This window comes from Myotis daubentonii, chromosome 6, assembly GCF_963259705.1.
Source record: "Myotis daubentonii chromosome 6, mMyoDau2.1, whole genome shotgun sequence".
NCBI classification, from domain to species: Eukaryota; Metazoa; Chordata; class Mammalia; order Chiroptera; family Vespertilionidae; genus Myotis; species Myotis daubentonii.
Genome location: NC_081845.1, coordinates 98,551,164 through 98,575,866, shown reverse-complemented (window position 1 = coordinate 98,575,866; position 24,703 = coordinate 98,551,164). Strand labels below are relative to the sequence as shown.

Below are 24,703 nucleotides of genomic sequence, written 5' to 3'. Positions count from 1 at the left end.
GCTCAACAATTCCTGCTTTATGGTGCGAATAACGCCAAGTTCCCAGGCCACGCCCTGTGCCTCTTCCTCCCGCCCCAGCCTCCGCCCCAGTCCGTCCCCAGGAAAACCGAACAGACGAACAGACGACGTCTGGATCGGAAAGGCCTTTACTCTTGTTCCAGGCCCTCGCCGCCCCGTCTGCTGCTTTTCCTCCGCGTCCCTCCTCCCTTCCTCCCGGGCCACCTCCTGGGGGCCCGGCTCCTCGGAGACCCGCTGCCTTCCCTGCCACCGGGCGGGCGCGGCGAGAGGCCCAGCCACTGGCCCAGGGCCGCCCGGCACAGCCCCTCGCCCTGGTAGCTGCCCCAGTGCCCCACGAGGGCCTCCCGCTCCCCGAAGCAGAGGTCGCAGACGGGGCAGCGGTAGACCTGCTCCCAGCGGGCGCGCTGGTGCCGGCGCAGCGCCGAGGGCGAGCCGAAGGCCTGGCCGCAGCAGAAGCAGCGGCGCGACTGCTCCGCGCGGTGGGCCTCCTGGTGCCTGGACAGCGAAGCCTTGGCCCCGAGGGTCAGGGGGCAGCGCGGGCAGGGGGAGCCCCTGCGCCCCGGAGGCTTCGGCCGGGCAGCCTGGGGCCGGGCGCTCGGGCCGTGGGGCCCCGGCGCTGGGGCTGTGGCCACGGGGGCCTGAGCTCTCACCACGAGCACCGGGGTCCTGCCTGCGGGCGGCCGCGGCCCGGCGGCGGCGGCGGCGGGGCCCTCGGCTCTCCGCGTGGCTCCTTGGACCCCGGCCGCTGGCACGGGGCTCCCCGCCGCCGGCCCCGGGGCCAGGTGTGTCCGCTGGTGGCGCTTGAGCTCAGACCGGTCCCGGAAGCACTTGCCACAGCAGGGGCAGGAGTGGGGCCGGTAGCCCAGGTGCACGCGGCGGTGGCGGCTCAGGCCCGAGGCGTCGCAGTAGGTCTTGTCGCAGAGGGAGCAGCGGAAGGGCCGCTCCCCGAGGTGGGTGCGCCGGTGGCAGCTGAGGGCCTTGGGGCTCCGGAAGGACTTCCCGCACTGGCCGCAGCTGTGCGTCCCCTTCAGATTGTGGACGAACTGGTGGTAACGGAGGTTGGAGCGCTGACTGAAGCACCTGCCGCAGACGGGGCAGGGGAAGGGGGGCCCAGCCGCGGGTGCGGGTGCCGGGAGCGCTGGGGGCCCGCCCAGGGGCTGCTCCTCGCCTCCTGCCAGGACCGAGGAAGAACAACACAGCAAGACTCACCCTGAGAGCCCGGCCCCGGCCCCCTCCCCCGCTTCCTGCCTGGCTCTGCACCCTCCACCCTCCACCCTCAGCAGCACCCAGGGTTTTTCTAATTAACAGCAAGTAAAACCTGAACTGGAATCTTTCAACAATATCAGATTAAAATATTAACTGATAACATCTTTTGAAACCCAATTCCTCTCTTTTTCCTACTGTCATGCCGGCTGGGACACGAGGGAGAGGGGTGCTGCTGGAAATGAAGCTCAGATAGGAGTGCCAGCCGGGCACTGGGTGCCGGGCCTGGCCGCAGCCTCTCTCACGTCCTCTCACCTCCCAGGAACCAGTCTCCCCCACCCCCTGGGCGTTAAGCCCATCCCTTCCTTTCTTTCCTCCTGCAAGGACTTCAGCAAAGGAGTGCCCCTGACCAGCAGCCACATGCAGTCCCTCAGCCCCTAGAAACTGGAGGCGCTCTGGCCCTGGCGGCTCACGGCCAACTTCCCGACGCCAAGGCCCCGGAGGGCGCACCTGCAGGGCGGCCTCCCCCCCGCGGCGGGAGGAGGGCTGCTCTCCACCGCTTCACTTCTTGTTCCAGCTCCGCGACCCGATCCGGATTAGTCAGAGCGGTTCTAGCTGCAGAGCGGGGAGGAAGAGGAGCTGAGGTCCCGGTGCGGCCCCTGCACCCAAAGGGAACAACAGGCTGCTTTTGTGTCCTTGGTTTAAGAACCAGAATCTGGGAAACACAGACGCAGGGGGAGACACTCAAAAGACCAGCCCCTAAGCGCGGGCCCTCGCCCAGCGGCCTGGGAAGCTGGCAGGATGAGGGGACTCTGCTCGCCCTGGGAGCTGTCAGCACGCCACTTTGTGCAGGCTCAGTCCTCTCCTCTCCCTGAGCTTGTGACCCAGATCTCACACCCGAGAACCAAGGGCCAGTCGACCTGCCCAGGGAAGCCAAATGCCCAGGGCCGTGGGACCCGCCTCTTACCCACAGACACCAGGGTTTTGAAGGTCTCGGACATGACGTTCTGGTAGAGGGCCCTCTGACGGGCGTCCAGACACGCCCACTCCTCCGGGGTGAAGCGCACGGCCACGTCCTCCAAGGTGACTGGCTTCTGGAAGAGAGGGGCTCAGGGAGTCTGGACCCAGAGCAGACCCTGGCCTCGTCCAGAAAGCAAAGGGAAAACTAAAACCACAGAAGCAGGGGAAACAGAAAACTCAGGCACAGAGCCAGCAACAGGTACGTACAGACAAGAAAGGAAGGTTGGAGAGGAGGAAGAGAAATATAGGAGCGGACGGAGGGTTTACACAGAAAAGAACCAGAGGGAAGCAAGCAGAAAGGCTGCGGCTCTGCCGGCCCTGGAAGCACTCGTGAGGGCTGGGTGCTGCCGGCCCTGGAAGCACTCGTGAGGGCTGGGTGCTGCCGGCGAAGGCCCTCGGCTCCTCCTGGTGCGGCAGCCTGAGGTCCCATCTGACCTGCAGACGGGAATGGGCGAAAGCTGCCGGCCCGGGACGCCCGCCCCAGCTCGTCTCCTCACCTCCGCCCAGGCCTGCCACCAGCATTCCCTCTTCACCGCTGTCCGCGGGGCCTCCTGGTCGGGCGTGGGGCCGGGGCCGGTGCCGGGGAACAGCTTCTGCACTTCCATGGTACCTCTTCCCAGCTTTATCCACTCCCGGACTTGCCCTCGGGGCTACCTACCGCCCTGAGGTGGCAGAGCCCGAGGGAGCGGCCCGCAAGGCCCTGGTCGGCTTGGCTTCCTGTGACAGACCATCGGCTCAAGGGCCTTCCTTCGGATCCCACAGCCTCGGCTTCAGAGCTCAGGGACCTGGCCCCCTGGGGGCGGCTGCCACTGTCCAGGAATGCCAGGCTGGGGCTGGGAAGGCGCCTGCCCCTTTCCCCTGCGTCTCACCACCGGCTCGTGCCCACCTCTGGGAGCCTGAGGTCAGAGAGAAACAAACCCATCAGCCAGAGGGGAGTGAGAAGCAACAGAGAGAAACAAACATATGAGCGAGGGGGGCTGGGGGGAGTGAGTAGCAACAGCTTCCTTATTAGACCACAGGTTACCCACTCCTGCTCTGCGCCGGGGTGACAGCTAACTCACAATTTTAACCCAAAGGCAGAGGTGCTAGTCACTCAAGGACACTCCAGGTCCAAGCCGAGACTGCGGCTCCGACGGTGGGATGCCCGGTCCCAGAGCTCTCAGAGCAGCACAGCCTGCCGAGGGAGCCAGAATGGCCGCGGCAGCACCCGCACCATTCTCCTGATTTTGACCCCGTTTCATTAGAAAATGGGATTAAAGGAGACACTCTCTAAGATCCCCTCTAGGAGAAAAAGATGGTTCTTTGGGTTTTAACATATACAGATCTTTGTTAAGAATACAGGGAGCTGGCCAGGTGGCGGAGCATCATCCTGTGCACTGAAGGGCCACTGGTTTCATTCCGGCTCAGGGACATACTGGGTTTCGGGCTGGATCCCTGGTCGGGGCGTGCATGGAAGACAACCAATTGATGTTCCTCTCTCACATCAATGTTTCTCCCTCTCCCCTTTCTCTCTCTCTGGGCATGTCTTCTGGTGAGGATTTTTAAAAAACGAAGCCCTGCTGGTTTGGTTCAGTGGATAAAGCGTCGGCCTGCAGACTGAAGGGTCCCGGTTTCGATTCCTGTCAAGGGAACGTGCCTGGGTTTCGGGCTTGATCCCCAGTAGGGGGCGTGCAGGAGGCAGCTGATCAATGATTCTCATCATTGATGTTTCTGTCTCCCTCTCCCTTCCTCTCTGAGACATATATAGAAGAACAGTGATAGCAACCCAACATCAAGCGGGTATCCCGGCTCCGCTGAGGCAGACCTGGCTGCACTCCCAGGCCTGCTGACAGCAGCACACCCTGTCTCCCCTTGAGATGCGATGAAAAGAATAAAGGCATAAAAATCTGTTACTTCTTTCACTTTTTTGAACAAGTGATGGAAGGAAAACGCCAGCAAGAAAAGGAGCATTTGACAATAGAAGGGAAGAGGTCAGGAAAGGTGCGGTGCTGGGATGGAACTGGAGTCCCTCCCTCTGTGGCTTCCTTTCCTCCGACGCTGGCGTTTCTAGCAGACGCGCAGCCCTGCTCGTTCTCTCCGGGCTGTGCCAGGGTTGCCAAACAGGCAATACCGACGCCTTAGTCAGGGGCACTGACCTCTTTTCCTTCAGGTCGTCAAATTTAAAAACCGACAACAGCCAACACAAAGCTGTGCGGTGCGAATGAATTAAAAAATATATATATATATATATTTTGTCAAATCAGAAAAAAAAAAAAAAAAAGGTTTGGTGTGCCACAGAATGAAAAATCGCTGTCCGCTCTCCTGCCCAACCACACAGGCAGCTTCCCGCAGCAGCACCAGTGACAGCACCGCAAGGCCTGCCTCCGGCCCCAAGGCGACACCCACTCCCGCCGCGGGTCCTCCACCCGCCTTCGCCGGTTCCGGGGCTCGGAGCGGACTGTGGGCTCGGAGCGGACTGCGGGGCTCGGGGCGGACTGCGGGGCTCGGAGCGGACTGTGGGGCTCGGGGCGGACTGTGGGGCTCGGGGCGGACTGTGGGCTCCGCGCGGACTGTGGGCTCGGAGCGGACTGTGGGCTCGGGGCGGACTGTGGGCTCGGAGCGGACTGCGGGGCTCGGAGCGGACTGTGGGGCTCGGGGCGGACTGCGGGGCTCGGGGCGGACTGCGGGGCTCCGCGCGGACTGCGGGGCGCGGGGCGGACTGTGGGCTCGGGGCGGACTGTGGGCTCGGGGCGGACTGTGGGGCTCGGAGCGGACTGTGGGGCTCGGGGCGGACTGTGGGCTCGGGGCGGACTGCGGGGCTCGGAGCGGACTGTGGGGCTCGGGGCGGACTGTGGGGCTCGGGGCGGACTGTGGGCTCGGGGCGGACTGCGGGGCTCCGCGCGGACTGCGGGGCGCGGGGCGGACTGCGGGGCTCGGGGCGGACTGTGGGCTCGGAGCGGACTGTGGGCTCGGAGCGGACTGTGGGCTCGGAGCGGACTGCGGGGCGCGGGGCGGACTGTGGGGCTCGGGGCGGACTGTGGGCTCGGGGCGGACTGTGGGCTCGGGGCGGACTGCGGGGCTCGGAGCGGACTGTGGGGCTCGGAGCGGACTGTGGGGCTCGGGGCGGACTGTGGGCTCGGGGCGGACTGCGGGGCTCCGCGCGGATTGCGGGGCGCGGGGCGGACTGTGGGCTCGGAGCGGACTGTGGGCTCGGAGCGGACTGCGGGGCGCGGGGCGGACTGTGGGGCTCGGGGCGGACTGTGGGCTCGGGGCGGACTGCGGGGCTCCGCGCGGACTGCGGGGCGCGGGGCGGACTGCGGGGCTCGGGGCGGACTGTGGGCTCGGAGCGGACTGTGGGCTCGGGGCGGACTGTGGGCTCGGAGCGGACTGTGGGCTCGGGGCGGACTGCGGGGCTCCGCGCGGACTGCGGGGCGCGGGGCGGACTGCGGGGCTCGGGGCGGACTGTGGGCTCGGAGCGGACTGTGGGGCTCGGAGCGGACTGTGGGGCTCGGGGCGGACTGTGGGCTCGGGGCGGACTGCGGGGCTCCGCGCGGACTGCGGGGCGCGGGGCGGACTGTGGGGCTCCGCGCGGACTGCGGGGCTCGGAGCGGACTGCGGGGCTCGGGGCGGACTGTGGGCTCGGAGCGGACTGCGGGGCTCGGGGCGGACTGTGGGCTCCGCGCGGACTGTGGGCTCGGAGCGGACTGTGGGCTCGGGGCGGACTGTGGGCTCGGAGCGGACTGTGGGATCGGGGCGGACTGCGGGGCTCCGCGCGGACTGCGGGGCGCGGGGCGGACTGCGGGGCTCGGGGCGGACTGTGGGCTCGGAGCGGACTGTGGGGCTCGGAGCGGACTGTGGGGCTCGGGGCGGACTGTGGGCTCGGGGCGGACTGTGGGGCTCGGAGCGGACTGTGGGGCTCGGAGCGGACTGTGGGCTCGGAGCGGACTGTGGGGCTCGGAGCGGACTGTGGGGCTCGGAGCGGACTGTGGGCTCGGGGCGGACTGTGGGCTCGGAGCGGACTGCGGGGCGCGGGGCGGACTGCGGGGCTCGGGGCGGACTGTGGGCTCGGGGCGGACTGCGGGGCTCCGCGCGGACTGCGGGGCGCGGGGCGGACTGTGGGGCTCCGCGCGGACTGCGGGGCTCGGAGCGGACTGCGGGGCTCGGGGCGGACTGTGGGCTCGGAGCGGACTGCGGGGCTCGGGGCGGACTGTGGGCTCCGCGCGGACTGTGGGCTCGGAGCGGACTGTGGGGCTCGGGGCGGACTGTGGGCTCGGAGCGGACTGTGGGGCTTGGGGCGGACTGCGGGGCTCGGAGCGGACTGTGGGCTCGGAGCCGATTGCGGGGCTCGGGGCGGACTGTGGGCTCGGGGCGGACTGCGGGGCTCGGAGCGGACTGTGGGGCTCGGAGCGGACTGCGGGGCTCCGCGCGGACTGCGGGGCGCGGGGCGGACTGTGGGGCTCCGCGCGGACTGCGGGGCTCGGGGCGGATTGCGGGGCTCGGGGCGGACTGTGGGGCTCGGGGCGGACTGTGGGCTCCGCGCGGACTGTGGGCTCGGAGCGGACTGTGGGCTCGGGGCGGACTGTGGGCTCGGAGCGGACTGCGGGGCTCGGAGCGGACTGTGGGGCTCGGGGCGGACTGCGGGGCTCGGGGCGGACTGCGGGGCTCCGCGCGGACTGCGGGGCGCGGGGCGGACTGTGGGCTCGGGGCGGACTGTGGGCTCGGGGCGGACTGTGGGCTCGGAGCGGACTGTGGGGCTCGGAGCGGACTGTGGGGCTCGGGGCGGACTGCGGGGCTCGGGGCGGACTGCGGGGCTCGGAGCGGACTGTGGGGCTCGGGGCGGACTGTGGGGCTCGGGGCGGACTGTGGGCTCGGGGCGGACTGCGGGGCTCCGCGCGGACTGCGGGGCGCGGGGCGGACTGCGGGGCTCGGGGCGGACTGTGGGCTCGGAGCGGACTGTGGGCTCGGAGCGGACTGTGGGCTCGGAGCGGACTGCGGGGCGCGGGGCGGACTGTGGGGCTCGGGGCGGACTGTGGGCTCGGGGCGGACTGTGGGCTCGGAGCGGACTGTGGGGCTCGGGGCGGACTGCGGGGCTCCGCGCGGATTGCGGGGCGCGGGGCGGACTGTGGGCTCGGAGCGGACTGTGGGCTCGGAGCGGACTGCGGGGCGCGGGGCGGACTGTGGGGCTCGGGGCGGACTGTGGGCTCGGGGCGGACTGCGGGGCGCGGGGCGGACTGTGGGCTCGGAGCGGACTGCGGGGCGCGGGGCGGACTGTGGGGCTCGGGGCGGACTGTGGGCTCGGGGCGGACTGCGGGGCGCGGGGCGGACTGTGGGCTCGGAGCGGACTGCGGGGCGCGGGGCGGACTGTGGGGCTCGGGGCGGACTGTGGGCTCGGGGCGGACTGCGGGGCTCCGCGCGGACTGCGGGGCGCGGGGCGGACTGTGGGGCTCCGCGCGGACTGCGGGGCTCGGAGCGGACTGCGGGGCTCGGGGCGGACTGTGGGCTCGGAGCGGACTGCGGGGCTCGGGGCGGACTGTGGGCTCCGCGCGGACTGTGGGCTCGGAGCGGACTGTGGGCTCGGGGCGGACTGTGGGCTCGGAGCGGACTGTGGGCTCGGGGCGGACTGCGGGGCTCCGCGCGGACTGCGGGGCGCGGGGCGGACTGCGGGGCTCGGGGCGGACTGTGGGCTCGGAGCGGACTGTGGGGCTCGGAGCGGACTGTGGGGCTCGGGGCGGACTGTGGGGCTCGGGGCGGACTGTGGGCTCGGGGCGGACTGCGGGGCTCCGCGCGGACTGCGGGGCGCGGGGCGGACTGTGGGGCTCCGCGCGGACTGCGGGGCTCGGAGCGGACTGCGGGGCTCGGGGCGGACTGTGGGCTCGGAGCGGACTGCGGGGCTCGGGGCGGACTGTGGGCTCGGAGCGGACTGCGGGGCTCGGGGCGGACTGCGGGGCTCCGCGCGGACTGTGGGCTCGGAGCGGACTGTGGGCTCGGAGCGGACTGTGGGCTCGGGGCGGACTGCGGGGCTCCGCGCGGACTGTGGGCTCGGAGCGGACTGTGGGCTCGGAGCGGACTGTGGGCTCGGGGCGGACTGCGGGGCTCCGCGCGGACTGCGGGGCGCGGGGCGGACTGCGGGGCTCGGGGCGGACTGTGGGCTCGGAGCGGACTGTGTGGCTCGGAGCGGACTGTGGGGCTCGGGGCGGACTGTGGGCTCGGGGCGGACTGCGGGGCTCCGCGCGGACTGCGGGGCTCGGAGCGGACTGTGGGGCTCGGAGCGGACTGCGGGGCTCGGAGCGGACTGTGGGGCTCGGAGCGGACTGTGGGGCTCGGAGCGGACTGTGGGGCTCGGAGCGGACTGCGGGGCTCCGCGCGGACTGCGGGGCGCGGGGCGGACTGTGGGGCTCCGCGCGGACTGCGGGGCTCGGAGCGGACTGTGGGCTCGGGGCGGACTGCGGGGCTCCGCGCGGACTGCGGGGCGCGGGGCGGACTGTGGGGCTCCGCGCGGACTGCGGGGCTCGGGGCGGACTGTGGGGCTCGGGGCGGACTGTGGGGCTCGGGGCGGACTGCGGGGCTCGGGGCGGGAGCGAGGCTGCGGAGCCGCACGCACGGTCTGCACCGGGCTCCCGGGCGGGGAGGGCGGGGAGACCGAAGGTGCAGGCAGAAGGGCCGTCTGGCGCCTGTCCCGCCTGTCCCGCCCTCCAGAACTCCATGCCCGGGTGGAGGAGTCGCCATTTTCCAGGCCTGAGCGCCCCCTCCCCCTCCCCGGTCTCCCTCTAACCCCAAACCGGCCAACGGCTCCCCACGGCACGTGGACTGCCCCCGGCCCGCACCCAGGGCTCCAACCACTTGACTTTCCTGTCCCTCGGCCGAACCAGCCCTCGGGTCTGCTCAAGCCCTCAAGGGCCCTTTCCAGCCCCTGCCCAGCCCGGCCTTGGCCCCGGCCCCTGCGGGTGCGGGCCCGCCCCCAGCACCCCGCGCGCCCAGCGCCCCACCCCCGCCACCCCAGCCCGCGCTCCCCGCCTGCCGGGGGCCCCGCAGGGCAGGTGCCTGGACCTCCTGGCTGGCCTTCTGTGCTCTCAGCCCCCGAGACGCCCTTCCCGGGACCACGCTTTCCCGGCACGTGCCAGGAGGTCCGGGCGCCCGCTCCGCACGGCGGCCACTCCCCCGACCCAGCTGACCGGTCGGAAGCTCCCCCGCCGGCCGCGCTCCGGGGCGGAGCCAGCGGGACAGACCCCTCCGTCGGCCCAGATCGCGGCGAGCCCACCGCCCCGCGTCCTACTCACCGCCGGGAAGAGCGCCCGGGCCTGCGCGAGCCGCTGCAGCAGTGCTCGCCCCGGAAGGCGGCGACCGGCTCCGCTCCCTGCCCGCCCGCCGCCGAGCCGCGGCCCGCCCCGGAGGCTGTGGGCCCGCAGGCGGCGCGCGTCAGTCTAAGAGCCTCAGGGAGACCCGCCCCCAGCCCACCCCTCCCCCAGCTTACCCGGGTGCCACCCAGCGCCGGGATCTTCCTTATTCCAACCTTAATTTACTCTTAAAATCTCTGATTAAAGCAACCAGCATCGCCTAGAGCCCAGAGAAGGAAAACGAGACCGTCACAGCCCCAGGAGGGACGTGGAGGCGCACGGCTGCCTAGACAAGCAGGGGCCGCGAACGCACGCTGGTCACTGCGGAGCCAGGGGGCGGGGCGGGCCGCCGGCCAGTGGGGAGCCAAGGGTCCCCCTCCGCAGCGCGCAGACTGGGGCGGGGCTGAGGGCTGCAGCATCTCCCGCCTTCCCGACAGGGGTCCCCGCCCATGGGGGCTTCTTACACTGAGGCGCCAAGGCTAGAAAGTTGAATGCATGGGGCCTGAGCCACCAAAAGCTAAGAGGATAATTAGAGGGGAAAAGCCCCCCTCCCCTCCCTGTGAGAGCCCTGGGTTCGAGCAGGTAGATCGGTCTTTGAGAGGGGAGTCTGCCATTCTCCCAAGTGTCAGCACCTGAACCAGCACCTTTCCTGTTGCCCCAGCACCTGCCTCGGGAATTGGGCTTCCGTTTCAGCAGGCAGCTGAGCCTGCCTTCCAATTACATGATGAGAGATGGCAGGCGCGGTAGAGAGGACCATGACCAGGTAAAATTCTACTTACCCGGTACCTTACCACTGAGCTGAACCCAATTCAACCTTTCTCAGTGACATCTTATTTAAATCCTCACCCCAGGACATGTTTTCATTGATTTTATACAGAGAGGAAGGGGGGGAGAGAGAGATCAATGTGAAATAGAAACATCTATTGGTTGTCTCCCGTTCTCCACCAGACTGAGATCCAACTGCAACCTAGGTATGTGCCCAGACCGAGAATTGAACCTGCAACTTTTTTTAGTGTACGGGAGGATGCTCCAACCAACTGAACCACCTGGCCAGGGCATCTTTTTATTTTTTTAATCAGCCCAATGAAAATATTTCACATTGGCATTGGATTTTACAGTTTACAAAACACTTTTGTAAAGAGAGCCTCCACTAAATCCTCACAAACACCATGGGAGGTAGGAATTGTTATTCCATCTCTATGTTACTGACAAGTTTAGGTTCTTGTCTCCTGATAGAAAAGAATTTAGACCAGGGACACTGATAAAAGCAAAGGCAGATTTATTGAGGCTCCGCAGAGGGCCGGAACACTGAGATAGGGCCTCAGGTTGTTACCGGAAAGGGATCCTGGGCCTGGCTGGGTCTGCCTGGGGTCAGCTGGTAGTGTGTAAGTTCTTGAATTTGTGCAGGAAAAATTTCACAGCGTGAGTCCAGATGACTGCGAGGGAACATTTATTAAAGCAGGGACAGTGGAACAAGGAAGGGCTTAGCACAGTGGTTCTCAACCTCCCTAATGCCGCGACCCTTTAATACAGTTCCTCATGTTGTGGTGACCCCCAAATTCATTGTTACAAATTGAACATAATTAAAGCATAGTGATTAATCACAAAAACAATATGTAATTATAGATGTGTTTTCTGGTGGTCTTAGGCGACTCCTGTGAAAGGGTCGTTCGACCTCCCAAGGGGTCGCGACCCACAGGTTGAGAACCGCTGGCTTAGCATAAAAGAAGCAATAGGAGAGCCCAGGCTGGGCTGCCCTTAGCTCTCTGGGAAGTCAGAGTAAAGGGGCCTTGGGGTCAGGTTCAGGGGTTAGCCTGGGACGAGATGCTGCTGCCCATTGCTCCCTGGTTGCAAGTCCCATGGGGTCCCTTAGAGTTTAGGAGATGCGCGCCTCGAGGGAAGGTGGGAAAGAAGAGGGGAAAGGGACTGGTGGGGCTGCTCCCCAGAGGGCAGGCAGGCTCTGGGCCCTTCGTCTTGAGGGTCTCTCTCTCTCTCTCTCTCTCTCTCTCTCTCTCTCTCTCTCTCTCTCGCAGGCGGGAGCCTTAGGGGGGCTTCAGGGGAGGATTCCAGCATAACATGCATCCATTTCCAGGTGGGCTCCTCCAGGGTGTGGTCTCCACCGATTGGTCAGGGCCAGGACAGGGTGTCGTCAGTCACCACAGCTGGTCCTGGTGTTGTCCACCTGGTTTTGCTGCTTTTCTGGGCCTGGAGCTGGACTACAACTGAGGCCTCAATGCTGTCTTAGGGAGGGGACCTTCTGCATCTACTATAAGTTGCTTTGCAGTTTGTGCAGCTCTCTGCCTCAGTTTCCCTGTTCCACTTGTCCTAGCTCACGGCCTGTCTCAAGGTTCTGTGCTCGGGTTTTTATGGCTTGAGGACATGGAAGTTGCTGGAGTTAAACAATCAGAGAGTAGGTTAGCAGGTTTGTTTTGGAACACTGATGTCTGGGTATACCTCAGCAAAGCAACGTGTTCTCAGATTGTGCAGCACTTACTATGGGGTGCAGGAAGGGACTTTCCCAACTAGGTATTTGTTGGGTCTGATCAAATAATTGAATTGATACCCCCACTCCTGGGAACTGATCTTTAGGTCACTGCACAATGGACATTCCCTTTTGCTTAGACCACATTCCATTTTGCTAAGACCATTATCTTTCCCCTCAGGACCTTCCTAGGATCCAGACCTGCCCAGAGAATTCTCTGCCCAGAATCCTTAAAAACCTCTGATTCCCCACCCTAAGCGGTTTGGCTCAGTGGATAGAGCGTTGGCCTGCAGACTGAAGGGTCCCAGGTTCGATTCCGGCCAAGGGCATGTACCTTGGTTGCGGGCACATCCCCAGTGGGGGGTGTGCAGGAGGCAGCTGATGGATGTTTCTCTCTCATCGATGTTTCTAGCTCTCTATTCCTCTCCCTTCCTCTCTGTAAAAAGTCAATAAAATATATTAAAAACAAACACAACAACAAAAAACCCTCTGACTCCCTGTCACTGGGTGCTGGCGCCATTTTGAGGCTCAGCCATCTGGTCTCCAGAGGCCTAACCACTGCTATTTCCTATTTTGAAACCCTGTCTCAGGACCTACAAGAAACCTATGGGTGCCCAGCAAGGGGCAAAACTGGGAAAACAAGAACCTCGCCCCCTGGGTAACCTGTTCTCCCCTTTCATATCCCTAGTGAGGCAACTGAGACCCCTGATCTTTCCTCCCTAAAGATAGCATCTAGGCCTCAGTTGTATTTCAGCTCCAGGCCCAGAAAAGTAGCAAAACTAGATAAGGGACGCTGTGGCAGCCTCAGGGCCAGCGCTTACCTCCCAAGTCTCTGGACAGGACCACAGGACGCTCGAGCCTTCACCAGCCGGTCTCCCGGGGAAACGATGCAGCTGCACCGCTCGCTCCCCCAGGAGGAATCCACAGTGTTCCAGCGCCTCTCAAAGTCCATCCGTGATCTCCGCGTCCCTCTCAGCAGGAAGCAACTATGGAAGCTATGACCTTCGTCCCTGTGCCACACAACAGAAAGGCTGGCTAGGCCACTTCACAAAGGCATTCCCTTTCGCTCAGGCCGCATTCCACTTGCTAAGACCATTATCCTTCCCCTCTGGACCTTCCCAGGATCCGGACCTGCCCAGAGAATTGTCCGCCCAGAAAAGCCCGCCCAGAGTCCCTTAAAACCTCTGACTCCCCGTCCCTGGGGGCTGGCGCCATTTGGGGGCTCAGCCCATCTGGTCTCCTGGGGACCTAATAAATTCGTAATTCTTCATCCCTTTCGGCCTCGTGCGTTCCTCTTTTGGCGACCCTAACAGTATTGAGTTTGTCTCTGGGTTTGTGACTTGGTTTTCAATCTGAAAAACAAACTTAAAAGAAGTCAGAGTGGTTCCTGGACCGCGGCTTACGCCACCTAGTGATAACTGCCACAGCTGTGACAGGGCTTGACTCAATGGAGCATGTTTTGGGAACATGTGATTCTACCTGTTTTATTCACAGGTGAGGAAACAGGCCTGAGAGCTGGCGCCTTACCGAACCGGCCCCTCTGCTTTCACGTCACCACACTGTGTCTGGGCTGCATGCACGGTGCTGGAGGCTGGCTGGTGTGGGTTTCCCACCTCGCAAGCGGCCTGCTCAGCTTTACAGACAGACAGTGCATGCTGTGGACTGAGGGCTGGTGGGAAGGTGGCAGGAAAAGCATGAGGTGTAGCAGTGATGTACATTACCACAATCTTCAAACAGGCTGAGGGAGGGGGTGCCAACTATGCATCCCATTTACAGTGAAGAAACTAAATTTGCCCTTTAAAAAAGACAGGATCTGCCCTGGCTGGTGTGGCTCAGTGGATAGAGCATCAGCTGCAGACCAAAAGGGTCCAGGGTGCGATTCTGGTCAAGGGCACATACCTTGGTTGCAGGCTCCTCCCTGGTGGGGGCATGTGCAGGAGGCAACCAATCGATGTGCGTCTCTCACATGGATGTTTCTCTCTGTCTTTCCCTCTCTTTTCCACTCTCCCTAAAAGATCAGTGGAGCCCTAGCTGGTTTGGCTCTGTGGAGATAAGAGCATTGGCCTGTGGACTGAAGGGTCCCTGGTTCGATTCCAGTCAAGGGCACATGCCCAGGTTCTGGGCTTGATCCCAGTAGGGAGCGTGCAGGAGGCAGCTGATCAATGATTCTCTCTCATTATTGATGGTTCTCTCTCTCTCCCTCTCCCTTCTTTTTTGAAATCAATAAAAATATATTTAAAAAAGATAAATGGAAAAATATCCTTGGGTGAGGATTAAAAAATAATAAATAAATAATAAATAATAAAGTGACTTCCTAAAAAAAAAAAAAAAAAAAAAAAGACAGGACCTTGTAGGGCAGTGGAAAATTACCAGCCCTGCACGGAGGGGAGTGCAGACCTTGAAGCTGTCCCCGGAGATAGATGGCCGGCACCAAGAACCAGCTGAAGAAGTTAGCCTCCGATTAATTGTCAAGATAAGCGGGAGGTGAGAATACAGGCAGGAGTGATAAACTCCCATGCCGTTAGGACACAGCACAGACCCCTCTGGAATTTCTTTGTTCCCTTTACTCCCTCCTACATGAAAGATTTTAGTTTCCTTGATTGGCCATTTGGCCCGGGGTCTTGGCCAACAGGTCAAGCTGACCTAGCAGACAGGATGTCTTGTTAGAAAATAACAAATGTTCCAGGAGGCCTCTGGCTGATGCATGAATCCACTTTGTCCCCGTTACACCCCACCCCTATTTTGAATTGTGTATAAAAAGCTGTAACTGTAACCGCTCGGGGCTGCTGCTTCCTGTGCGCGTCCTGCCGTGGCGGCGGCCCGGATTCGAATCTGCTAATAAAGAAACCCCCTCTCCAGATTGGCTTGGGAGAGGATCTGTTTCACCAAATTCTTGGCTTGCCGTGGTTACCTGTCTCGCGGGTAATTTCTCCTCATAACAGACCTGACCTGGACTGGCAGGAATTGGCCTCATTGTTTCCTGTCCATGTAAGAAACACTGACACTGGTAGAGGATTTTTATGAGTTTATTTGAGCCAAACTGACAACAACTGCAAGGAAGTAAAATCTCAATAGATGAGAAAATGCTCCAGAGAATGGCAGTTTTGTACAGTACAAAGAAAGAGGTGTAAGTGGGTTACATGGGCTCCATTGGTGCTGGGTTAGAGAGAGAAAGCAAGCGGGAAGTCCCCGGGATTGGGTGAAGAGTAAAAGGAATAGCACCTACTTCTTAGCAATTAACATGATAACAGTAACAACGGAGGAGTTTTGAGGTCTCTGCCTCCTGCGGCGAGGGGTGTGGTGGGGTGGGGTGGGGGGAGGAAATCACCCTGCTTTGTTATTGTAGATGCAGAAAGACCACAGACAAGCTTAGTGAAGGCAAAGCCTGGACGCTGTGGGAGAAGATACTACTGCCCTAGGACATGACTGCCTGCCCCGACTTGCTTTTAGTTAGAAAGTTTTAATTTCGGACCATCCTCTGTGGCTACGTTCGTCTCTGAGTTTGTAAGGCTGCCCTTCAGGCCTTCCCCTCAGCTTGCCAGGTTTAGGATGCGGCCCTTTCTGTCCACAACCCTAATCCCAGTTCTGGTTCCAAATCACTTTTTAAAAAATATATATATTTTTGTTGATTTCAGAGAGGAAGGGAGAGGGCAAGATAGAAATGTCAATGATGAGAGAGAATCATTGATAGGCTGCCTCCTGCATGGCCCCCACCAGGGATCAAGCCCACAACCCATGAATGTCCCCTGACCTGGAATCAAACAGTGACCTCCTGGTTCCTAGGTCAGTGCTCAACCACTGGGCCACGCCGGCTGGGCCAAATCACCTTATTTACAAAACTAGGCAGTCGGCACCTGGACTATTTGATTTGATTTGATCCTCAAATCTTGAATGTCAGCAAAGAGATATGGGGTGAACAGGGCATTTATTTGCTCCCTCAAAAAGCATTACAGCATAGGAGAGAGACGGATTGGGATGGGCCCGTTTATTTGTCTCTGCGGCACCGGCTCATCAGCACTCAGCAGAGGGTTTGTAGACTCTCAGCCACTTACAGTTCCTACAAGACAGGAGAGCAGCAGACACAGGCTGAGGCCAAGGCAGTGTGAAGTCCTGAAGCAGAGCAGCAGGCTAGGGCCTCGCAGCTCTGAGCACAGGCTGAGGAGCACTGTGCAGCGAGTGGGGATGGTGGCACGGGGACTCTGAGCGTTGGAACAGGATATGAGATAGGTATTGGGTTTGAGTGTGAAGACAATGAGCGGGAGGAGGGCTGTGGGAGAGTGGGAAACTCTATATAATGGAGCCTGAGGTTGATGGAACCAGCCCTCCTGGTTGTGACCTACATGGTTCCAAATACTGAGACAAGCCCTTGAGCTCACCACCAGATTGGTGACAAAGACCCTGGTCTGAAGTATAGCAACAGCCGGGCACCATTTGGGCAACTGTCTTTGAATCAACTTCCTGGTTCTCGGTCTTTAACCATTGCCCCAATTCTTTCTCATTAATAGGCAATAAAATGGAAGACCCCTTGTCACAATCTAGCAAGCTGTGGCGAGTTTTCTACGCCTGAAGCTCCACAAACCTGTGAGCTACTGTTGGAGGTGGTCACCGAGAGGCCATGACAGCGGCTGCCCCACCGCTGCCCAGGCGGTCAGAGGCTCCGCATGCCCTCCCGTCCTTGGAATGCATGCTCCGCTCACCATTCCCGCACCAGGAGCTGCTGTAAGGCCGCAGCCTTGAGAATAAGATGCTGTCTGGACTGAATATGTGACTGAAGCCAGTGAAGACCTCTAGACATGCCTTTGAGGTTCTGATGGGCAGGTGTGGAGACCTACTTGCTGTGCAGCCACCCAAGACAAGCTTTAGAGATAAGGTCCTTTGCTTATTAAACTCTCCGCCTGCCAATCTGGAGTGGCCCGCCACTCCACCTCAGTGCCAGTATGCAGAACCAAAAATGGGTGCTGTCACCCCACTTGGTGGGCAGAAGTCAGGTCCTTTTCACAGCTCTCATCAATACTCCCTCCTCAATCAATCTTCCTGTTTTATTGACTCTTGGGCTGCTGGCCAATGGTCTAGCTATTTGGGCTGACACCTGAAAAACTAGACTCATCAGACATCTCTCTTTGGAGCTTCAAGCTGTGAAAATAAACCACGGCTGCTGACCTGCCCATCGAGGCGCTCAGGGGGTGCCCCAGAAGCGCCTGCTCTCTGCTGAGACGGGCTGGGCTCAGCTGCTGAACGGAACCTGTTTATGCAGCTGCCCCATGTGCCAATCCATCCCAGACCAGATACGGCAGAGCTTCCCTCTCAGACTGGGCAGAGTGAAGGACTCAGCTTGACTTGGACTTGGACTATTGCCAATTTTTGTCCATTTTTACAAGGAAGGCTACGTAGGAAGGGGCATGTCCACACCTGCTCTGGGCAGATAAACCTCAGGGGATCTTTGACCCCCACTCAGGGCTCTCAGTGGTGCCTCACCAATGTTGACACTCTTTAGGGCACAGTGCTGTTATCTGAGTCCAATCAGCCTACCAGTGTGGCCCTTGAAACTGTCATGTTCTCAGCTTCTCAGGCTATTTTCAATCTGAGAGTGGTGTCCCTCTTACTGCAAAGCCTCTTGGCCATGGGCTGACAGGGTATCAGCACCTTCCATGCTTCCTTTCATCATTGAGGCTGAAACAGCCTTCTTAAGAGCTGACTACAAAGGGTAGTTTACTTTCTGTCTCCCCTCCTCAGGGCCCAGCTTGGGCATCAAATTCTGCAGTCCTCCAGAAGGGAGCATGTCCTCATGGCCACTTCCTGGGTAATAATCAGGATGAACAGGACAGGTGGTGAGACAAACCTTGTTTGGAAATTCCTGGACATGATACTCCTTTTTTCCCCCTAAAAGCCTAACAACCCCAAGCTGGCCTGGCTGGCGCATCCTGTGGGTGGGACAGCTCACCACAGGGGGCGGGGGAGCTGAGAGAGTCACACTTCATTCCAGGCCAGCTGCTTGGATTCTTCTGTTAGATTTACACGATCCCAGATGATAAAGTTGAGTACATTGCTAAGTCTGAAACCCCGCACAGACCAAGTGGGGTCTTTGTACTTTTTTATTATTAATTTTAGAGAGGAAGGAAGAGGGAGAGATTTTAGAGAAACATTGATGTGAGAGCAAAACATCTATCAACCACCTCATGACTCCCCATATCAGGGAGGGGGTGGAGCCATAACATTTCCACACACAGAATGACGCCCAACTGAGCCTCCGGGGCCAGGGCCCTTTGTACCTTTTATTAAAATGTTCTTGGAGACAACCAAGGTGGCAGGGGAGACAACCAAGATGGCGGCATAGGTAAACAACTGAACTTGCTGCCACGCACAACCACATTAAAACTACAACTAAAAGACATCCAGAACCACGGGAAGGCTGGCTGAGTGGAAATTCTACAACTAGAAGGAAAGAGAAAAGCGCATTGAGTCCGGTAGGAGGTGCAGAGGTGTGGAAGTGTGGAGGTACAGAGGTGTGCGAAAGGGGCTGGCAGCTGGGTATGCTGTTGTCTTTTTCCATCAGGAGGGAGATACAAGCTCCCGACTGCTCTGAACTCCAGTTCCTGGCAAGAATCTGGGGACTCAGACTCATACGGAAAGAAACTGGACTGACATCAGGCCGGAATGTGAGGGTGGCTTTATCTCAAAGGTGCTTGCAGCGGTCATTGTTCCTGAATGGGGGCACAGGACGCAGAGACCCAGGGACCTATCTGGGGGAGGGCCAAGAGGCAACCATTTCTGTTTGCACCACCTGGTGATTCCCTGAGACCCCTCCCCACCCAATTTACAACCCCACCCAAGCTGTGTGCAGAGGCTTTTGCATATGAAAGGCCTGGACTTTCTCCGCCTAAAAACCTGTCAAACTGCAGCTGGGTCAGAGAACCCATAACTTCCAAAAGAAGGCCTAAGGCTCATCAGCAGCCTGCATTGCTTCACAGCTGCACCTCATCTGGGCACCTCCAAATCCCAAACAAAGAGGAGGAATCTGCAGATCTCTCTGTAGCTCCTGCTGGGTAACCTCAGGCAGTGGCTGACTTTGAACCTCCTTGGAGATCCAAGAGCCAGTGTACCCAGTGGTCAGAGTGGGACAACTCCTCAGCTCCATAACTGACACACAGGGGGCAGACTCAGTGAGTGCCAAATCCCCACTGAAGCAAGTCCTGCCCCATAAGGGTGTCTCCAGCACAGAAATTCTCCCACCGTAGACACAGCTGGTCCACACAGCCAATTGGCCTGGAGGTCAATTCCTCCCAGTGATACCAACAGCAATCAAGGCTTAACTACAACAAGGCTGTGCACACAGCCCACAAAGGGGTGCACCGAGTGTCCACCTCAGGTAATTGGGGAGGCTGAGCCACTGGGCCCTATAGGACACCTAGCACACAGAGCCACTCTATCAACACAGGGAAGCAGCCAAAATGCGGAGACAAAGAAACAGGTCACAAATGAAAGAAATGAAGGAAAGCAAACTATTGGATATAGAGTTCAAAACCACGGTTATAAGGTTACTCAAGAATCTTCTAGAAACCTCCAAGAAATATAGTGAGACCCTCAAGGATATGAAAAAGGACCAATTAGAAATTAAGCATACACTGACTGAAATAAAGGATGTTATACAGAGATCCAACAGCAGACTTAGAGGATCACAAGAATCAAGTCAAAGATTTGAAATATGAAGAAGCAAAAAATACCCAACTGGAAAAAAACAAAAGAAAAAAGAATACAGCCCTAACCGGTTTGGCTCAGTGGATAGAGTGTCAGCCTGTGGACTGAAGGGTCCCAGGTTAGATTCCGATCAAGGGCACGTACCTTGGTTGTGGGCACCTCCCCAGTAGGGAGTGTGCAGGAAGCAGCTGTTCGATGTTTCTCTCTCATCGATGTTTCTAACTCTCTATCCCTCTCCCTTCCTCTCTGTAAAAAATCAATAATATATATTTTTAAAAAGAGAAAAAGGAAAAAGAATACAAAAATATGAAGATAGTGTAAGGAGCCTCTGGGACAACTTCAAGCATACCAACATCCAAATTATGGGGGTGCCAGAAGAGAGAGAGCAAGATATTGAAAACCTATTTGAAGAAATAATGATCAGTCCTAGCAACGACAACAACAACAACAAAACAAAGCACAGACATTCCTGAAAACTGGGATCTTAAGCCAGCCAAAGGAATGACATTTCAATTTTTCATTTTTATTTTTTTTATTATTTTGTTAGCTTTTTAATTTTTTTTTATTTTTTGCTCTTTTCTTTGTTGTTTTTTTGTTTTGTTTTTGTTGTTCCTTTATTTCCTACTTCTTTTCACATTATTTTTTTAACCACGTGAGCAGCAAACACGTGAGCGGCACGCTCTTGTCCAGGGAGCATCAGCCCCGTGAGCAGCCTGCCTCGAGCCTAAGAGCAGCAGCCTCATGTGGCCTGCCCCTGTCCAAGGAGCAGCAGCAGTGTGAGCAGCCCGCTTCCCTGTCTGAGGAACAGCAACCATGTGAGCAGTCCGACCTGTCCAAGGAGCAGCAGCCGCACGAGCAGTCTTCCTACGTCTGAGGAGCGGCAGCCCTGCGCAGCCCCATCCCATCCGAGGAGCAGCAGCTGTGCATACCCTGCACTAGTCCAAGCAGCAGCAGCTGCATGAGCAGCCTGCCCAAACCGAGGAACAGCAGCTGTGTGAGCAGCCCGCCCCCATCCAAGGAGCAGCAGTTCTACAAGCGGCCCGGCCCCATTCGAGGAGCAGCAGCCACACGGGCAGACCACCCACGTCTGAGGAGCGGCAGCCCTGCACAGCACGCACCGGTCCGAGGAGCAGAGCCACAACAGCCTGCAGCCGGGTGAGTGGCAGGTCCCCGTCTGAGGAGGAGCAGCCACACGTGCAGCTCACTCCCGTCCAAAGAGCAGCAGCCTCGCAAGCAGCCCACCCTGTCCGAGGAGCAGCAGACTTGCAATCAACCTGTCCAAGTTCAAGGAGCAGTAGCCCCACAAGCAGCCCACCACATCAGAGGAACAACAGCAACGTGCAGCCAGCCCCCATTCAAGGAACAGCAGCCACATGAGCAGTCCGCCACAGTTCCAGGAGTAGCAGCTGCGTGTGTGTGGCCCGCCCCCATCGAAGGAACTGCAGCATCATGATCAGCACACCCTCTTCTGAGGAACAGCAGGTGTGTGAGAAGCCTCCCCCCACCAGCCAGAGGAGCCACCACAGCTGTGAACAGCACCCACCAGAGGAGCTGCTGCCAACTGAGGAGCAACTGCTACCACAACCGCCTGAGGAGCAACCGCAGCCCAAGGAGCCACTGCCACCCAAGGAGCAGCCCCTGAACGACTCAACATCTAGATCTGTTGGTGAGATCAAACGTGGGTAGACAAAGAAACCCCCAAAGGAAAGAAAAGGAGGACTCGCCAGAAAAGCAGCTAAGTGAAACAGGCATGCAGCATGACAGAAAAAGAATTCAGATTAAGGGTCCTAGACTGCATAAACTGGATGGAGGAAAAAATCAACAACTTATGCAAGAATCAAGAAGAAACAGATGAAAAAATCAACAACTTATGCAAGAATCAAGAAGAAACAGATGAAAAAAATCAACAACTTATGCAAGAATCAAAAAGAAACAGATAAAAAAATCAATAAATTATGTAAGAACCAAGAAGAAATGAAGAGTGACATAGCTGCAATAAAAAACACCATTGAGAGTTTCAACAGTAGACTAGGAGAAGCAGAGGACCGAATTAGCGAATTAGAAGACAGGGAAGCAAAACACACTGAAACTGAACTGCAATTGGAGAAAAAAATTAAAAGATAGGAGGAGAGCTTAAGGGAGCGATGGGACAACATGAAACAAAACAACATATGAATAATAGGGGTGCCAGAACAACAGAAAAAGGAACAAGGGTTAGAAAACCTATTGGAAGAAATAATATCAGAAAACTTCCCTGAGGTGGGGAAGAAAAAAGTCACACAAGCACAGAGAGTCCCAAACAAGGTGAACCCAAAAAGACCCACACCAAGACACATCATAATTACCATGGCAAATGTTCAGGACAAAGAGAATCTTACAGGCTGTAAGAGAGAGACGGAAAGTTACATACAAGGGATATCCCATTAGATTATCAAATGATTTCTCAACAGAAACACATCAGGCCAGAAAGAATGGACGGAAAATTACAAAGTGATGCAAAGCAAAGGACTGAATCCAAGAATACTGTATCCAGCAAGGCTATCATTCAAAATTGAAGGGGAAATAAGAAGCTTCACATGCCGAAACCGGTTTGGCTCAGTGGATAGAGCATTGGCCTGCGGACTGAAGGGTCCCGGGTTCGATTCCGGTCAAGGGCATGTACCTGGGCTGCAGGCACATCCCCAGTAGGAGATGTGCATAAGGCAGCTGATCGATGTTTCTCTCTCATCGATGTTTCTGGCTCTCTATCTCTCTCCCTTCCTCTCTGTAAAAAATCAATAAAATATATTTTAAAAAAAGAAGAAGAAGAAGAAGAAGCTTCAGAGACAAAAAAAGGCTAAGGGAGTTTATCACCACCAAGCCAGCAATGCAAGAAATGCTAAAGGGACTGGTGTAAAAAGAAGAAATAAAAAGCTAAGAAAGAAAACAGCCACAAAAAATAGAAATGGCTGCAAACAAGTACCTTTCAATAATAACTTTAAACGTAAATGGACTAAATGCTCCAATCAAAAGACATCAAGTGGCTGAATGGATAAAAAAACATGACCCATACATTTGCTGTCTACAAGAGATCCACCTCAGAATAAGAGACTCACACAGACTGAAAGTGAAGGGATGGAAAAATATCTTTCAGGCAAATGGAAATGAAAAAAAAGATGGGGTAGCAATACTTATATCGGACAAAATAGACCTCAAAGTGAAGGCCATAACAAGAGATAAGGAAGGCCACTTCATAATACTAAAGGGATCAATACAACAAGAGAATATAACCCTGATAAACATATATGCACCCAAAGCAGGAGCACCCACATACATAAAAAAACTCCTGGAAGATATCAAGGGAGAGATCGACAATAATACAATCATAGTAGGGGACTTTAATACACCACTGACATCACTGGATAAATCCTCTAGACAAAAAATCGGCAAAGAAACAGCAATCCTAAATGACTCACTTGATCAGATGGACTTAATTGATCTTCAGAACATTTCACCCCAAAGCCACGGAATATACGTTCTTCTCAAGTGCTCATGGGGCATTTTCAAAAATAGACCACATATTGGGTCACAAAGAAAGTCTCCCCAAATTCAAGAAGACTGAAATCCTACCAAGCATCTTCTCAGACCACAATGGCATAATATTAGAAATAAACTACAATAAAAACAACCCAAAATACTCAAACACCTGGAAGCTGAATCGCATGTTATTATATATTGATTGGGTTACCAATGAGATCAAAGAAATTTAAAACATCCTGGAAACTAATGACAATGAAAACACAACAATCCAAAACCTATGGGACACAATGAAAGCAGTCCTGAGAGGGAAGTTTATAGCTCTACAGGCCTATCTCAAAAAACAAGAAAAATTGGTAGTAAATCATCTAACTCTACATCTCAAAGAACTAGAAAGAGAGCAACAAGAAAAGCCCAGAGCGAGCAGAAGGAAGGAGATAATAAAGATTAGAGCAGAAATAAATGACATAGAGGCCAAACAAACAATACATAAAATCAATGAAACCAAGAGCTGGTTATTTGAAAGGATAAACAAGATTGATGAACATCTAGCCAGGCTCACCAAGAAGCAAAGAGAGAGGACCCAAATAAACAAAATCAGAAATGATAGAGGCAAAACAACAACAGACCCCATAGAAATACAAATGATTGTTAAAAAATACTATGGACAATTCTACTCCAACAAATTAGACAACCTGGAGGAAATGGACATATTCCTAGAAAAATACAACATTCCAAAACTCAATCAGGAAGAATCTAAAAATCTCAATAGGCCAATAACTATGGAAGAAATTGAAGCAGTCATCAAAAAGCTTCCAGCAAACAAAAGCCCAGGACCGGACAGCTTCACATGGGAGTTTTACCAAACATTCAAGGAAGAACTAAAACCTTTACTCCTCAGACTACTACAAAAAATTCAAGAAGAAGGAACACTTCCAAGCTCATTCTATGAAGCCAGTATCACCCTAATAACAAAACCAGGTAAAGACAACACAATGAAAGAGAATTACAGGCCAATATCCCTCATGAACATAGATGCCAAAATCCTCAACAAAATCTTAGCAAATCGGATCCAGCAGTACATCAGAAAGATCATACACAATGACCAAGTAGGATTTATCCCAGGGATGCAAGGATGGTACAATATCCGCAAATCAATAAACGTGATACATCACATAAACAAATTGAAAGAAAAAAACCACATGGTCATATCAATTGATGCAGAAAAAGCATTTGACAAAATCCAACACCCATTTTTGATAAAAACTCTCAGCAAGGTGGGAATAGAAGGATCATACCTCAGCATAATAAAAACCATGTATGACAAACCCACAGCCAACATCATACTCAATGGACAAAAACTAACACCATTTCCCCTAAGAACAGGAACAAGACAGGGATGCCCACTCTCACCACTCCTGTTCAACATAGTACTGGAAGTATTAGCCATTGCAAT

General features: G+C 57.1%; 1 protein-coding gene across 5 annotated transcripts in view; it reads right to left on the bottom strand.

Annotated features, from left to right (window-relative positions):
- Nucleotides 1-26: 26 nt before the first annotated feature.
- ZFP57 (ZFP57 zinc finger protein) overlaps nt 27-24,703 on the bottom strand; it is a 45,781-nt gene continuing 21,104 nt past the window's right edge. For 3 of the 5 annotated variants that reach the window (XM_059702217.1, XM_059702220.1, XM_059702218.1), the window contains 4 exons: nt 2,739-3,137; nt 2,189-2,315; nt 1,732-1,836; nt 27-1,189 (listed from right to left, as the gene is read on the bottom strand). In XM_059702217.1, the coding sequence (XP_059558200.1) occupies nt 147-1,189; nt 1,732-1,836; nt 2,189-2,315; nt 2,739-2,846 (1,383 nt within the window). In that variant the 5' untranslated portion in view covers nt 2,847-3,137 and the 3' untranslated portion in view covers nt 27-146. Of the gene's footprint in view, nt 1,190-1,731; nt 1,837-2,188; nt 2,316-2,738; nt 3,138-9,497; nt 9,607-24,703 lie in introns of those variants that run through there. The other 2 variants (XM_059702219.1, XM_059702221.1) reach the window with 2 other exon arrangements.